General features: G+C 39.2%; 1 protein-coding gene across 6 annotated transcripts in view; it reads right to left on the bottom strand.

Moving 5' to 3' along the window:
- Positions 1-15,843, bottom strand: part of ryr2a (ryanodine receptor 2a (cardiac)) — a 187,219-nt gene that overhangs the window by 53,034 nt on the left and 118,342 nt on the right. For all 6 annotated transcript variants that reach the window (XM_028475694.1, XM_028475696.1, XM_028475700.1 and 3 more), the window contains exons 69-82: positions 15,752-15,833; positions 13,859-13,989; positions 10,580-10,707; positions 10,022-10,214; positions 8,095-8,177; positions 6,803-6,960; positions 6,559-6,646; positions 4,447-4,539; positions 4,182-4,352; positions 2,781-2,840; positions 2,569-2,703; positions 2,364-2,476; positions 1,435-1,531; positions 1,216-1,322 (exon numbers count right to left, since the gene is read on the bottom strand). In XM_028475694.1, the coding sequence (XP_028331495.1) occupies positions 1,216-1,322; positions 1,435-1,531; positions 2,364-2,476; positions 2,569-2,703; positions 2,781-2,840; positions 4,182-4,352; positions 4,447-4,539; positions 6,559-6,646; positions 6,803-6,960; positions 8,095-8,177; positions 10,022-10,214; positions 10,580-10,707; positions 13,859-13,989; positions 15,752-15,833 (1,639 nt within the window). The remainder of the gene's footprint in view (positions 1-1,215; positions 1,323-1,434; positions 1,532-2,363; positions 2,477-2,568; positions 2,704-2,780; positions 2,841-4,181; positions 4,353-4,446; positions 4,540-6,558; positions 6,647-6,802; positions 6,961-8,094; positions 8,178-10,021; positions 10,215-10,579; positions 10,708-13,858; positions 13,990-15,751; positions 15,834-15,843) is intronic.

Below are 15,843 nucleotides of genomic sequence, written 5' to 3'. Positions count from 1 at the left end.
AACAACAATCTGGTAGACTGGGGTGTTCAAACCATGGACGAGGTGGTACTAAAGGAACACCGGCAGCAGCAACAATCAGAACAGTCAGGATGGATCGATGCTCTCAGGGCGTTCAAGTCAAACTGTGAGGTCCAGACTCATCATAGAAGCCAACGTTCCTCCCATCATTGATGGTCCAAGCTTGGTGAGCGAGTCTGAACTGGAACCTCAGATTCCTGTTCTCCCTTTGGCTTCCTGCTGCTGCTGTGGTCCATCGGCGTTGAGTATGGAAGTCTTTAAAGTACCTTGGTTTCACTGAGTGATTATTGGAGAACAATCAGAAGTTGTGTTTCCATTACAGCTTTTCAAAAAAAATAAAAGCGTTATTTCTAAAATTTGGACAAAGTATAATTTGAACGTGTTTCCATAGAAGGTTGTTGTGGACTGGAACCACGTAACTCCCAAAATATTTAATCCCGCGAGACTTTGCTGTAGGACGATAGATGTGCTTCCTTATAACACTTTGCATTCCTTTGTTGTTCGCAGTCTAATGTGGCAGAAATCATTTTTTAGTATAATGCTAAGAAATGTGCGTCTCCTCTTCTGTCAACACGTACTGTGTGCCATGTTTTCTTGGAGAGAAGTGGTCATGTGAACAGGTATGTCACGTGATGTGACGTGTAATTTAGGTAAAAGTGTATATATATAATATATTTCAATATGAAAATATGGTAAAAACTTTTTAGTAATATTTGAGTGTTCTTTCATAACTCAGGGCCGGTGGGGCAGCATGCAGCGTCCCCTTGTTGCCCTAGGCAGCCGGGGTGTGGTCGTCGTCCCTGGGCGGGCTGCTCCAGGTGCTGCTTCTATTCTGTTTCTTCATTTCAGCCTATTTTCTACTCTGCTGATTGCTGTAGGCAAATATTCAACCCACCTGGTCTGGCACCAGTAAACATACCCCTTTCACTGGTATTTGAATCAAACTTTTGTCTATTTTGCCACCTGCGTTGAGCTTCAGCAGTTTATCTTGACTGTTTTACATCAAATGTGTTCGTCACAATTTGGTTGTATTTACAAATTAATAAAGTTTTTAAAATGCTGATTTTCTGTAGCTACTCCAGCTGTATATCAGGATGAAATCCGATATCAAAAACAAAAAAAGACCAGTGTTAGCGAATTGACTCAAGGAGTTATTAAACATAACCCAGGATACTTTTGACAATGACAAAACCTAACCATTTCTCAGTGAGTGCCGTCCTGCTGAACAGTTGGATGATCTGATGCAGTGGATCGATGTGCTTCACTCCCTCTTCCTCCTCAGATGACTCTTGTTCCCGTGACTTCTAAATGAACACACAAATTCAAGTTTTATTTAGATAGGTACAAAGCTCTGATCATTATTTGGATTTTGTCCACATGTTGCCTTGTTCAGCATTTATAGTCAAATAAGCTTACAGCTAGATCTTCAATGAGTTTATCTTCAAAGTAGTGTTCCTCTGCCTCAATCCAGGACTTCTCATAACCCTGAAGAAACAGGTTTACGGCCCGGTGCCTAAATTGAGGAAGAAACAGACAATATGAGCCACTTTTATTCTTCTTCTTCTTCTTCTTCTTCTTCTTCTTCTTCTTCTGTAAAACTCAAAGGAAAAACCTGTCTCAGTTTTTTGTTCTTGTTGCTGGATTTCATTTCAGGAAGGACTGGAAAAAAATAGTGCACAAATTCTCAGTACACCCATAATACTGATACACTGGAGAACCTGAAAAAAAGTCTAGGCAGTGGTGGTCCAGTGGTTAAAGGAGTGGGCTTGTAATCAGAGGGTCACCAGTTCAAATCTCACCTGGGCCATCACTGTGGGATGCTGAGCCAGGCCCTTAACCCCAACACAACATCGTGGCTGCCCACTGAGGGAGGGGTTAAATGCAGAGAACAAATGCTTTGTATGTAGCTCTACATATGTCACAAAGTATATTCAATTGATTTCAAGTCAATGCTGTGTTTCGTGGACGTTAATTTGTTAAAAAAAAAAAAAAAAAACACTGAATGGAAAATAAAAGTCCAGTTGAGTGCAAATTGTGCAAGAAAGAGCATAAATGTAGCTTATTAAAATTTAAGTTTGTGCTTTGTGAACAGTGCAATCATAATATCAATTTAAATTGAAAAACTTTGCTTCTTGTGTCAAATACTGTTATGCAATTTGTTTAGATTAATCATCTCTAATTCATTAGATTATTTTTTTTTAATGGAGCCCCACCTCTTGTTTGAAGTAAAGTTTGACACACTCACGTTCTATAATGTAAATTATGTTGGGACAAACAATATGTCTGCTACACAATAGTCAAAGGATTTCAGTCATGCCAACTTTGAAACAGTCCCATGGGCTTACCGAGGCAGGTTGTAAAGCGGAGCCATCCTGAAACACGCCACCACAGCCCGCTTCCTTTGTTTGGACAGCAGTTTGTGCCACACAGCCTTTTTACTGCGCTGTGGATGTTCCACCTTAAGGCAAGAATTCAAACACTTTGGCTGTTTCCCCCGTACTCTATTCCTAATTATAAACACTTTCACTGTCACTTCAGTGCTTCACCTACCTGGTCAAGGTGAAAAAGAACATGGGCAATGGTGAGCACTCTCTCCACAGTCTTCTCAGGGTCAGAGGTGTCTTTATAGTGGTTTGGAAGGTCTCTGTAAAGAGTCATCTGCCAATGGATGGCTGGATCCTCCAGCTGTAAAGGTACACAGATCCTCTCTGCTTTATCATCCAAATACCAAAACTTACACATTGTGCTTAGAAGATTCTTACCTTTCCTTGTAAATGCAGATTGCTTTTGATGAGCTCTCGAACTTCATCTTCTGTGTCCTTCTGTTAATGAAAGAGAACAAGCCTTCATTCAGTTATAACTAACTGACATAAAAAAGAGGGTTCTTAAAATCAATTTTAGGTTCCTTCGTTCTTTGGTTATTCCGTTTTAAAACCAAATCAAAATAACAAATAAACAGTGTGGTTATTTTGTTTTACTGATTTAAAACCAGAAATACAGAAAAATCAAAAACGCAGATAAGCATCGTTGTGTGCTTATGTTTATTTTGCAAGTTATAGTTACCACTAACAGCAGCCGTCAACACACACAAAAGTTGATCACAAGAAACGAGGAGCACCAGTAGATTCATTACACCACCTCTGGTTTCACATATCATGTGCATGTTTTACGTATCCATTTTTTGGTTTTGATTTATTTATCTATTAATAACGTTTCAAATCACCAGTAATGTGACTTATGCATTGCTTCTTTTTATGTCCAGACTGGGAGCAAAAGTCCGCCCAGTCACCTGTTTATCTGGATACTATTCGGACCGTAACACTGTTCGGGAACGTTGGCGGATATTCACGGATTCGGACTTCCACATCAATAACTCTAACGAAACGTTATCGACACACAAATTACACCTCTGCCATCGGTGTGAGATGGACAACATGATACAAGACTATTTTTTATCAAACGCAGCAGAGTAAAAGTCCGTCTGTGTGTCGTTCTGTGTGGTGAGATTAAAACATGAAGCTCTTGTCCTAGTTTCCCCGTAAATATCACACAAATAAAACCAGATTTAATTTTAAAACAGAAAAAAAGTTGCTTGTTTGGTTTTTGTTTTTCCTGTTTCTGGTTTTAAATTAATAAAACAAAACAAAAAATCTGTTTTTTTCTATTTTTTAATTTGGTTTTGAAACGAAAAATAACCAAAGAACGAAAGGTACACGGATTCATCAATTATCAGAAAAAAAGTATTACATTTTTGTAATAGAAGAAGAGGAGTTCTCAGGTCTCAGCCCCAACAATGAAGCCTAATGACCTCAGGGAGGAATCACAGCAGCCACGTTAAAAAGCAGACATTCATTGTGTTGATGGCATCTTTCCATCAGAGTCTGCATTTCTTTCTTCAGCAGTTAAATCTGTTGAATGGAGCCACAATGGGCCGTGGTCATAGGTTCACTGCTTATCTTTTTTTCTAATAAATACTAACCATTGCAGACCGGGAACATCACACAACTGAACAGCTGCACTTTTAGAAATGAAATGACCAGTTTTTCAAATCCTTATTTTTCCAGCTTTAAGTACGACACATTTATCTGTTGTATGATATATTTCACCCACGGAGAGGAACCAGCAGACAGAGTTACTCATGGGCACACCATCACTGCTGTTACCTGAGTGAAGCGATTCTTGGCCAGTGTGATGAGCTCCTGTTCTCCTGGTGCACAGATGTTGAGTCCCACAGGCAGAAGACGTTTCAAAGTAGCAACAATCAGACTCGTCTGCATCGAGTAGCGATCGCCTTTCCTCTTCATCTTCTTTCTTTCCTGATCTGAAACTATTCCCTTTAAAAAGCAAAATGGATAATACCATTAGATTATTCATTTGTTTATGTGTACCACCTCCTCCCCTCAAACCTTTCCACCTTTGTGTTCTTACCTTTGACATCTTACACTTGGTATCAGTGATTAGAAATGACATGTTGTTGATTTCGTTTTGGACCACAAAGTTTTGCTCCTCTCTCTTAAAGTTCTGAAAATAGAAGAAAACAATGATTAGTCAATATACTTATAAGAAAAATTGAACAGTATAGTTTTAGGGGTATTTTTTTGGACTGGATAAAAAGTTATTTATGCAACAGAAAACAGAAAACAACTCATTGTGTTAGAATATTACATGTGGGATACAACAGGGGTCAGTTTTAGGGCCAAAAATGTTCATAATGTATATCAATGATATTTGTAAAGCAACTGAAAAACTGAAATATGTGTTATTTGCAGATGATGCCAATATCCTTTGTATTGATGTGGACTTGCAGCAGCTACTGAGGATAGTCACTATGGAGATGTGTAAACTAAAAAAAATTATTTGATCTTAATAAATTATCATTAAACCTAAATAAAACTAAGTTTATGTTATTTGGAAATCACAGGAAATATATAAATGTAAAATTAAATATAGTCAATGTTAACAAAGAAAGAGTGAACAAAGTAAAATGTTTGGGTGTGATCTTGGACCACAGGATCTGCTGGAAGTCACACATTAAATACATTAAAGGGAAGTTGGAGAGGGGTATTGCTGTCCTGGGCAAAATAAGCACATTCTTAATCAAAATCATTGCACACTCTTTATTGTACACTTATTTTCCCATATTTGAGTTACTTTCTAGAAGTTTGGGGAAATACGTACAGAACTAACATCGAACCATTATATCATAATGCAAAAAACAGCCATCAGACTAATGCATAACACAGGATACAGAGAACACACAAATGAATTATTCTTAAAAACACCAAATTTAAAACTCCTGTCAGGTTCTGCTTAGTTTTAGTTGTCTGTAGCACTTTATGGTCCTCTTTTTATTAAGTCTTTGTTTGTTCTGTTTAGTTTCCATTCTAGTTCTTGTTTTATGTTAACTCTTGTCTTTGGGCTTCTCTGGTTTTCCTGTTCTGGTCTCCTCCTCCCAGTGATGTTAGTGTGTTTGGGTTGTGAGTTATTAGCTGCCTCATGTTTTACACCTAGGTGTGGCCCGTTCCCAATCAGGCCTCCTGCACTATTTAGCTGAGAATGTGGAGACTGAGGGGGTATGCTACGAATCTAGATTGGATTAAGATCCGCGAGCAGGCTCGAACTAACCAAACAATGTAGGTAATTGTCCCTGTAAACGGGCCAGATGGGGCTCACTAGCTAACTTAAAGAGAATTCTGACACAGCTCAATAAATGAAAGAACAATTAAAGCAAAACTATGTGCTACGGTCACAGAAATAAACAATAACTAAGTTACAATATGTTTAAACCAGTGCTATCAAATAAATTCTGCCCTTGTGGGGCTATAAATGAAATCCATTTATTCCAGATCTGGTAAAATGTATCCTTTTGGATTCTTATTTGAAGATGTCATTGAAATCACCGGCTCTGGACCGCTTTCCTCGAGATTGAAGCTTATCCGGCTACGCTGGACCGGCCGTGTCAATCAAATGCCAAAACACCGAATCCCACGTCATTTCTTTCAGGAAGTCGTTATACTGGCAGTCCAAGGCTAAGGTTTAAAAATGTTCTCAAGCGAGATCAGAAAGACTTTGGCATTGAACCAGAATCCTGGACTAGCCTATCCAAAGATCACAATAACTGGAGAGCAATGCTGGTCTACTCAATGACGTCAAAAGAAACCTCACAAAACTCAGAGAAAGGAACCTTAAACGCAGCAGAAGCCACACATTGTTATCCGTGACAGATTCATGCCGACACACACATTATCCCTGTTTAAATACTGCATTTTAAATCATGTCAAGCACAATAAGTTGCCTTGTGTAAGAAATGTACCTTTGCCTTATAGATGCAAAACAAAAGCAGCAAATCAATTATCCTTCTTCTAGCTTTTCAGTGACATTAAACACTTTCAAACAGAACACTGTGGGATAACCAGTGGAGGAAAATCACTCCTTAGCTTTGGGATGGTGGTTACTTTAGTATTTCACTTCTGATCTGCTGTTGCCATATTTCCCCCCACAAGTTGAACGTTGTAACTTGTAGCTTTTCAGAGCTCTTACATGAGATTTGGCCCAGAAGATGAAAACCTCGGCCACCATCTTGAACAGCTCTTCAGCTTCAGGGTTGGACTCCTTTAGCCACCTTGCCCTATGAATACAGAGAGGCAATGAGTGATGTGAGCTAACACAAATACAGTTACCCAATAGAAATGCACTGTGCTCATGTGTCATGTTTTGTGTTATGGATTACACCATTCTCATCACTCTAGTGTTGTATTGATTACAACAATGATAAGCTCTGTACCTTTTGTAGTCAACAAATCTTATCAGGATTGGGTAGAAAGCATACAGGTCTCTGACCAGTATGGTGAACTGGTCCATGATGAGTAGCTCCGTCTCAGACATCTCACCCCTGCCCTCGGCTCTGCTGTGTTCCTCATCCATCAAAACAACTGCCGCTTTCTGTAAATTATAAAATATACATTAGGGTGGTCAAAAAAGGTTAGAACCCTGCATTTGGCTCCATATTTTGACAAATGATTTGGGTCCTAATCTTATGCAAATGAATTAACATTTAGAGGCTACACAAGACACTTCAAAATTGCTAGAGTCGACAATATAACATATCGGCCAAATAAAAAAAGGCATTTTGCAAAATATGTGGGTTTGTTCTGCAAAAACAAACTGAAACTTGCATAAAAATGTTACTTAAAAAGTCCAGCAACCACTGTAAGTTTGTTGACATCACAGACATGTTCCTGTGCTTTTTGACAACATGGAATAAGGGTTTCAAAGAAATGCTTCATGACTAAAATCACTGATCTGCTTCCCTTTATAATCTGCTTGAATAAGGGCGTCACAAGGCTTTGGTGGAATCTCTGAACCTTCCGTTTCCATAATGTTATATATGTATAATGTATAGGTAATTAGTCAATTTTCAGGAAACTTTGAGCAGCGAGTGCAATCTCTAAAACATCTTTTTTTCCTTCCAAATTTCTTACCACTACATTGGATTCCTGGGCTGTTTTACTGAGCTGCTGTGTTTCCTTTTGTTCTGCGATGCTTTGGCTGCGATGCCCGATGCCTTCTTGTTTAAGGTTTCAATTATATTTCAAGGTTAAGCTGTGTACTGTTGGCTCTTACGTTTTAAAAACAAATTAAAACAACAAATAAATTGTGTGGTTATTTTGTTTTACTGACTTAGAACCAAAACAAAAATATGGAAACCAAAAAAAACGGAAAAGCAGCATTTGTCTTTATTAATATTAAAATATTAATGGTGAAATTGTGAAATATTTGGATATTTATGGGGAAATTAGAGCAAGAGTTTAAGCACGTCACAATCTATCAGAGCGAATAGGACGGTCCAATTAGTATCAAAATAAACTGGTGACTGACTATTGACTGAGGCTGGTGTGAAGAACAATAGATGTGAGAACTTCTACAATTTGACACTTTTGATGCTAAAACAATATATACAGTCCACTAAAACTATGAATCTGTCACCTCCTCGTTTATTAACAAATTGTGTAATGCTTGTTTATTAACAAAGTTTATTAACAAATTGTGTTGCAATCATGCTGAAAACTTGCTTACTTTTTTGAGTTTCTCCATCAGAGGAAGGAAATGTGTCTTTAACAGTTGGGCTTTGGCTTTACTGATGATTGGCTGTGAAAAGACTTGGGTGGTAACAGAGATAGAGTCAACTGGTTAGACAGAAAATATCAACATGTGTGCAGGTCAACAGCACTTCACCAAAACACACGTAGGATAACACAGAAGTAGACAAAAACATTCTCATTGGCATAGTTTTTTTAGGGGTAAAATCATGTTAGTATAAAAGTAACTTTTCAGTAAATCTCTCTGTGGGACGTTAGATGTGGGAAATTAAAAGAGAAGCTGCTGGTCAATGCTCTTAAAACGATGCGCACATATGGTGCACACAGATACAAACACACAATTTTTAAAACATTTTTAAAAAGTTTTTGTCGGTTCTGCTACTTTTTTGTCTGCTCTGCTACTTGATGAAGGCGAATGCATTCTCACTATCGGCCCTTGCTGCTTGTTTTGTCTTTTGTCTTGTGAATCTAATAGGAGACTCTATCTGCATTTTATCCAAAAACTGAAATTATGGAATTGGTCAGCTGGTCTCTCAATGCAATCGATCAAATTTTTTCAACAAAAAGACCGGGGGGGGGGGGGGGGGTCCTACCACACACAGACTATATCCACCCTGGAAGCAGCCTTTGCTCAAACACAGCAGGAGTCAGGCCAAAGAGGCCAAAGAGGCCAAAGAGTCTGTAGATCTTCCAAGTCCTGCTGTGTTTGAGCAAAGGACAGCCTTCCCATGAACACTGGGACTCGAAAAAAAAAAAAAAAAACTTATGCAAAGAATCAGGCACTGGTTCACCTCAAAAAACAAACATTCAAACACAGCACTTTCAATGAAAACTTTCAATCTCTATCCCTCCTTCGTTAACATGTTCCCCTATCTTATCTTCATCTCTCTTTATCCTTTTCTCTCCCTCCTCTTTCTATCCTTTTCTCTCTCTTTCTCTCCCTCACTAACCAACCGGTCGAGGCAGATGGCTGCCACCTATGAGCCTGGTTCTGCTGCAGGTTTCTTGCTGTTCTCAGGGAGTTTTTCCTCTCCACTGTCGCTAATGCTTGCTCATGTGGAAATGTTGGGTTTTCTTCCTTGAAAGGTATAACTTTATGGTGCGGCACCAGCGGACCACCACGACCTCGAGTGCAGGAAGAAGCTGCTATAAAAGGTAAGAACTAATGAATAAAAATTGTTTTATAAAAATAATTGTATTGAGTCAAACTGAGCTATTGAGTTGGGTCAGTCCATGAAAATCATTGTATAGCAATATATAAATATTCACAAAAAAAATAATTACAACTTTGTCCTCTGGATTTATTTTAAATAAAAAAGTGGGTTTCATTTTTTTTCACATTTATCAACATTTTTAAATGCTCTAAAAATAAACTAAATGATGTCAGTATAAAAATAACAATGATAATAGTAATACAAACTTCTGACAGTAAAATATTGATACTAATATAGAATAAATGGTTCTAAAGAATAATAATATAAAATATGTGTAATGTATTGAGTGGGTCAGTCCTCAAAGCGTAGACAAAGGAGAATAAACATGACTTCCACGAGGCAGCACCACTGAGGCGGCCATCTTACTACAGACTAAACAATAACACTGTGCAGTGTGTGTAGCCCTAATAAAAAGCTGCAGAAACTGGCAAAACCTATGTCATGTTGCTTAAAGGAATTAAACTAAGTTAAGTGTTGGAATTAGTTTTATTTAACATTTTCACACCAATATTTTTACTTTCACTGCAAATTTACATTGATCCAAGTATCGGTCATCAATCTCCTTGACTACTAATAATCGGTATCGGCCCTGAAAAAATCTGTAATTGAAATATACATAAAGAAAATCCTATCCCAGAATTAGTGGACTTAGTAGAGAAGACACAAAAAGAGGGCAATGTTCTGTCATACCAGCTAGTCTCTTCATCCATGCACCCTCATCAATTCCCAGGTTATTGAAGATGATCTTGAGGATGTTTCCCAGCAGAGTGTTCATGTGCTCAGAGGTCACACACGTGCAGCAGGTGTCAGCTTTTCCAGGATTGCTCTCTGATCCATGTTCCCACCAGTGGGACATGTAACTGCAGAGCATAGGCAGGACAACCTAGGCACATAAAACCAGAAAACACACCAATGACGGTTTGGCACAGCTTCTCACTAATAATACAGTTATCCAACTATACTTGTGACCTTGTTTTAGACAAAAAAGTCAACTGTATTAATATTTAACTAAAAGACAGGAGTTCAAATCTTTCAAATGTCAAATTGAAGACCTTTCTGCACTCATACCAACAACAGAGTTCCACAGTAAAAATATTTAGGCATTAAATATCTTTTTACCAAAAGTTTCTCCTTCCACAAAACAATCATTTAAAGCTCAATGCATTGAATGACTAACAGTCACAGAAACTCACTTATTTTATTCCATTAGGCAAGGCATAACCTGTTGTCCCGTTCTTTGTTACTTACCTCCATGATGTGAGGCATTTGGGGGTATCTCATACCCGACTCTGCAAGCTCCATGATTTCCTCCAGGGATTTCTCCAAGTTTGGAATAAGCGGACATACCTCTTCTACCTGAGCTGGGAGACCAAACGCTGAAAAAAGCACAGAATAAAACTAGCGAAACAAAAACAATTACTACATTTAATACACAACAGGACCTAAAACACCTCCAGGAATACAGTAATTCACTAATGATGATCGCATCTCTCAGTTGTATTTATCCAACCATTGTTGTCCCATTCATTTCCACTATTACATTAAATGAAATGCCATTTCTAACAGTACTATTAGTAAGATTAATAAGCCTGGTCTGAAAGCTTAAGGAGAACAGCCAACCAGCTGTTATATTTGGTCAGGATGATTTACAAGAACAAGACAAAAAGTGTAAAAATCACAAATCTTTTTCACTGTTGTGGTTGAATGAAAAGGGTTAATCCTGAAGTAGGCTCAGTGATATGAAGGTACTTATTTAAAAAACTAAACCTGTAAACTCCACAGTCTCATTCTTGGAGATGCAGACCATGTACACAAAGGCAGGACTTCAAGCAGAATAGGATAGATGATACTGAACTGTACTGTGGAAATGCACGCAACACACACAAAATGGATTAAAACAATCAATTCAAACAGTGTTAAAAAACCTGCGCCCTAAAAGACACTAATTTAAAAAAAAGAGAGACCCAAACAAATCCTCCTGAATATACGTACCAGAAAAAAAACATGACAAAAACTGAATAAATAGACTGTGTGTACGGTTCATTATTTGGTTATGACGTTTCAAAACCAAATCAAAATAACAAACCAGACAAGCAGCGTTTTTCTGTTTTAAAATAAACTTTTGTTCTGTTTGTGTGATATTTGGATATCCAAGGGAAACTAGGATGAGCGCTTCATGTTTTAAGCTCACCACACAGAGGGGACCCACAGATGGCGGGTGAGGACTTTTACTCCCGGACATAAAGTCACATTAATGATGAACCGGTGAAATGAAACATTATTATTCATAAATAAATAAAAACAAAAAATCGATATTACGAAAAGTAAGCACATGATATATAATTAAAGGAACCAGAGGTGGTGTAATGACTCTACTGGTGCTCCTCGTTTCTTGTGATGAACTCCCCTGTGAGTTGATGGCTGCCATTAGTGGCTAGTGGTATTTTTAAAAAAAATATTTTACTGTCAAATCGTAGAAGTTCTAACATCTATTGTTCCTCACACCAGCCTCAGAGTCGATAGACACCTGTTTATTTGGATACTATTTGGACCATCCTGTTTGCTCTGACAGAATATGAACTGCTTAGGCTCTCACTCTAATTTCCTCATAAATATCCAAATATCTCACAAACAGAACAAGATTTTGCCATTAACAGAAAAACGCTGCTTTTCTTGTTTGTGTGGTTTCTATATTTCTGTTTTGTTTTTAAGTCGGTAAAAAAAAAATAACCACACCGTTTATTTGTTATTTTCATTTGGTTTTAAATCAGAATTCGCTTCAGAGTTTGCTGTGGGGGCAGCGTGTGAGCAGTGGGTGTCAGTACAGCACGTTTGAGAGGGACTGGCCCTTTTTCTGGCTATGCTTCATTTCAGGTTCATACTGGAAGGCCCCCGTTCACCACTTTTGTTGAGTATAAGCCTTTCACGTTTGCTATAGCCAATACCTCTGAATCGTGGTTGGCACGACAATGTCATCTATCTGCCATTTCACCACAGACATACGGCATGTGGCGGGCTGCTTTCTCGGATGCACATCAGCTCGATGCACCTTGGCATTGGTTACGTTGCTATGGCAGCGGATCAGCTGTGGTGGATAGGACCACCAGGTGGCCGGAGGTCATTCCCTTGTCGTCCACTACATCCGCAGAGTTGACTCGTGCTTTCGTCTATGCCTGGGTGGCCTGTTTTGGTACGCCATCGGACCTCAGACAGGGGTCCTCAGTTCACCTCAGAGCTATGGAACATGATCGCTGAAAAACTAGGGATGAAGCTGCATCAAACCACTGCATATAATCTACAAGTCAATGGGTTGTGTGAGCCGTTCCATCGTTCAATGAACACCGGCCTCCGGGCAGCCAATAAAGACAATAATTGGGTTGACCGCCTTCCATGGGTGGTGTTCAGTCTTCGTGCTGCCCCAAAGAGAACCTCAGTCCTCCTCGGCAAAGCTGGTTTTTGGTCAACCGTTGAGAATTCCGGGGGAATTTTTTCCAAATGCCTTGGCCCTTTGCTCTGTGTCTGCTCAACCTTCAGGGAAGCGGCTACGGCCTTTGCTTCCGTGCCCGTGCATCATTGTCTCCCTGAATCCTACATCCCAAAGATCTGTTTTTGTCCGTCACGATGCTCACTGTTCTCCTCTGCAGGTGCCTTATGATGGGATTTTCTGTGTCCTGGATGTTGGATCAAAGAATTTTGTTGTGAATGTAGGAGGACGTCAGGAGCGGATTTCGGTGGGTTGTCTTAAGCCGGCTCATTCATGTAGTCAAGGACGAGCAGGTGAAGTTGGGACAACTTCCACACCGTGGTTGCCCCCAACCTATTCTCCTCCTTCAGGCAGGTGTGCCTGCCCCTTCTGTCGTGCCTCGACACCAAACACCAACGGGGATGTCATCCGGCTGCTAATCCTGCCCTGGATCATTCCCCAGTAACTTTGAAAAGCAGTTGTTTCGGCCGGATCATTATGCCTCCAGTGAGGGAATAAGATTTTTGTTCATGGAGTTTTCAAGGCCTGGTTTTTTTTTTGGACACTGTTGAGTGGGATTTTGGGTGGGTTCTGATTATGTGTCATATTAGGTGTTTGGGGGGGTTCTCACACAAATAAGACGAGTTGTGACAGGTGATACGTGATGTATTTCCGGTTAGAGGCCGGTCGCTGTATTTTGGTTGGAAGTTGACATTAAGCAAAGACCTCACACTCCTGTCTGAGTGTCTCTTCTTGGTTGACTTTCCTGTCTGTTGGTAAATATTTCAGTGACCATGTTATTGAATCAATAAGTCATGTTAATAATTCATAGAGTGTTTAGATTAAATGACATCAGTGGACTGTACCCCAGCCAACATTGGCTACAAGCAGCGCTGATAGTACGTTCAATTCACTTTATGTCTTATGTGTTGTTTAGGTAAGGTGTTTGTACTGTATGTTGATGACTCCTTTGCAAAAAAAAAATTAATAATTTGAAAACAACATTCGTGGTTAAATATTGGTTAAATTACAAAAAATGAAGATGATAAATGTATATGATGTACCTGCTCGGGTTTTACTTCCTTTGGTGTTGTAGATGGAAAAACTGTTAAACTTGTTAATGTGTGGTTCAAGAAAAGCAACAGGAAATGCCGATGAAAAAGCAGCCAAACACTTTCCAATGGCCGGCCGCTGTCTGTAAAAGAGAAGAAAAATTGAGGGCAACGCTTAGTATCGTTTAAACATCATGTTGGTATCTGGTTAAAGAACTGTTAATTACCACAAGAGTTTATTCTGACTTTGTTTAAATGCAACAATCAAGCAAACAGTAACATTTGATTCAACTAGCACAGGGGTCATCTACCAGCGGCTCCCTTGCCCTACCCCTGAGGATCCGTGACCAATCACGGTGACCATCTGACAATCAAGTACCGTATTTTCCGGCGTGTAGGCTGCTATTTTTTTCATTTAAAGTTGAGAATACGGCCAATACGGCAAGCACTCTATGGGGCGGATTCACTAAAGGTTTAGGGGTATTAAAATGTATGCAAAGGTTACTCTACGCGCTAAAAAGGGGTACCAACTCTAGGGAATCTGGACTGCGTGTGTCCAGCGCGTCACAATGCGCCCACAATCCATTTAGCGTGTTTTCCTCTGATGAATATGTACTGTAGGAGGATCTCATAAGGGGCACAAAAAAATGGGAGGGGGAAATGCAAATAAATTAATGCAGTGGGTGCAATGCAATTCATCCAATCTAGAACTGTTCGCGGTGATTGTTTTCAGCGCCGAAAATAGTACAACCCACAGGCAGGTGCAAACTCACACACAGAGATTATGGCTGCACTGAATGTTGACACAAAACACAGCGGAGATGGAAGTAAATGCTCCAGTTAACCTTTCTATTATAAGAAAATAATTTAAACAAAACAATAGTCAATATCAACAGCCACTGAAAGAAAGTGTGTGTGAAGGAGAGAAACAGTCGAGGCTGCCCGTGTGGAGTCTGGTGTGTCGCTGCTGTGCAGAGAGGATGCTTTGCGCGGAGCTCCATGGATGTTGCACTGGAAAACATTGCTCCAGTGAGCTCCTGTGTCTTCCTCTACATGGTTTGACTGTCAAACTCTCGTGTCGCTGTAAATGGACTGATATGCAGACGTGGAGCAGTGAGAGGGAGACTTCATGTGGAGATGGAAAGTCATCAGTTGAAACTCATCACACGGAAATACAGGAAAAACTCAGTTAAACCGCAAGGAAGTCTAGCAGCCCACCTATCTGCCCATTCTGATTGGCCGAGTCAAATGAACAGCACCCTCATCAGCCAATAGAATGTGGCTTATGTGGTGGTGGGGCTTTCACGTGTATTTTTCTCGTAAAATTGCTAGATTATTGGAATGCAGCCAATACAGAGGTACGTTCAAATACCTGGAAAATACGGTATTTATTTTTTATTTTCTATGACTAAAATAAGGTGTTTGAAGTTTCTGGACTGGGGAGAAAAAGCTGGAGCTGAAAAACCAGAAGTAATCAGAAAAAAAATGATTAACAGAGAAATACGTAACCAAAAAAAAAACGTCATCGACAAAATGGTGACGTCAAATAAACAAATATGATCAAAAAGCAAAAAAAAATACTAAAAATGAAATATAACATTTGATATCAGCTTTTCAATGCCAATACATGTTTTGATGCCATTAGTTTTATTTGCAATAAACATTTTTCAATGCCAGTATTTCTTTTTTTAGTTTCAGCTTGTGTTTTCAATCCCAATTTTTTCTGGCACCCTAATGTTGAAAAAATAAATTGTAATTGAAATTGGAAATCAGCATTGAAAAAGTGCCTTTTTCAGTTTCAATTGCTTTTTCAATGCCAACATTGTGTTTTTGTGCCAGTTATTAATTTCAATGCCAAAGTTTTTTTTCAGTATTGAAGTTGTTGTTCTGGCTCCATAGCAGTACCTTTCCACGTAAATGCTGTCATTGCTTCCCAAAACGTAAAGACTGTTGAGGATTCTGTAGCAGGACACTTGGACATCATCCACTGGAGCAGA

The sequence above is a fragment of the Gouania willdenowi genome, chromosome 19, assembly GCF_900634775.1.
Source record: "Gouania willdenowi chromosome 19, fGouWil2.1, whole genome shotgun sequence".
Lineage (NCBI taxonomy): Eukaryota > Metazoa > Chordata > Actinopteri > Blenniiformes > Gobiesocidae > Gouania > Gouania willdenowi.
The sequence above is the reverse complement of the archived record's forward strand: the minus strand, read 5'-3'. Positions and strand labels throughout refer to the sequence as shown.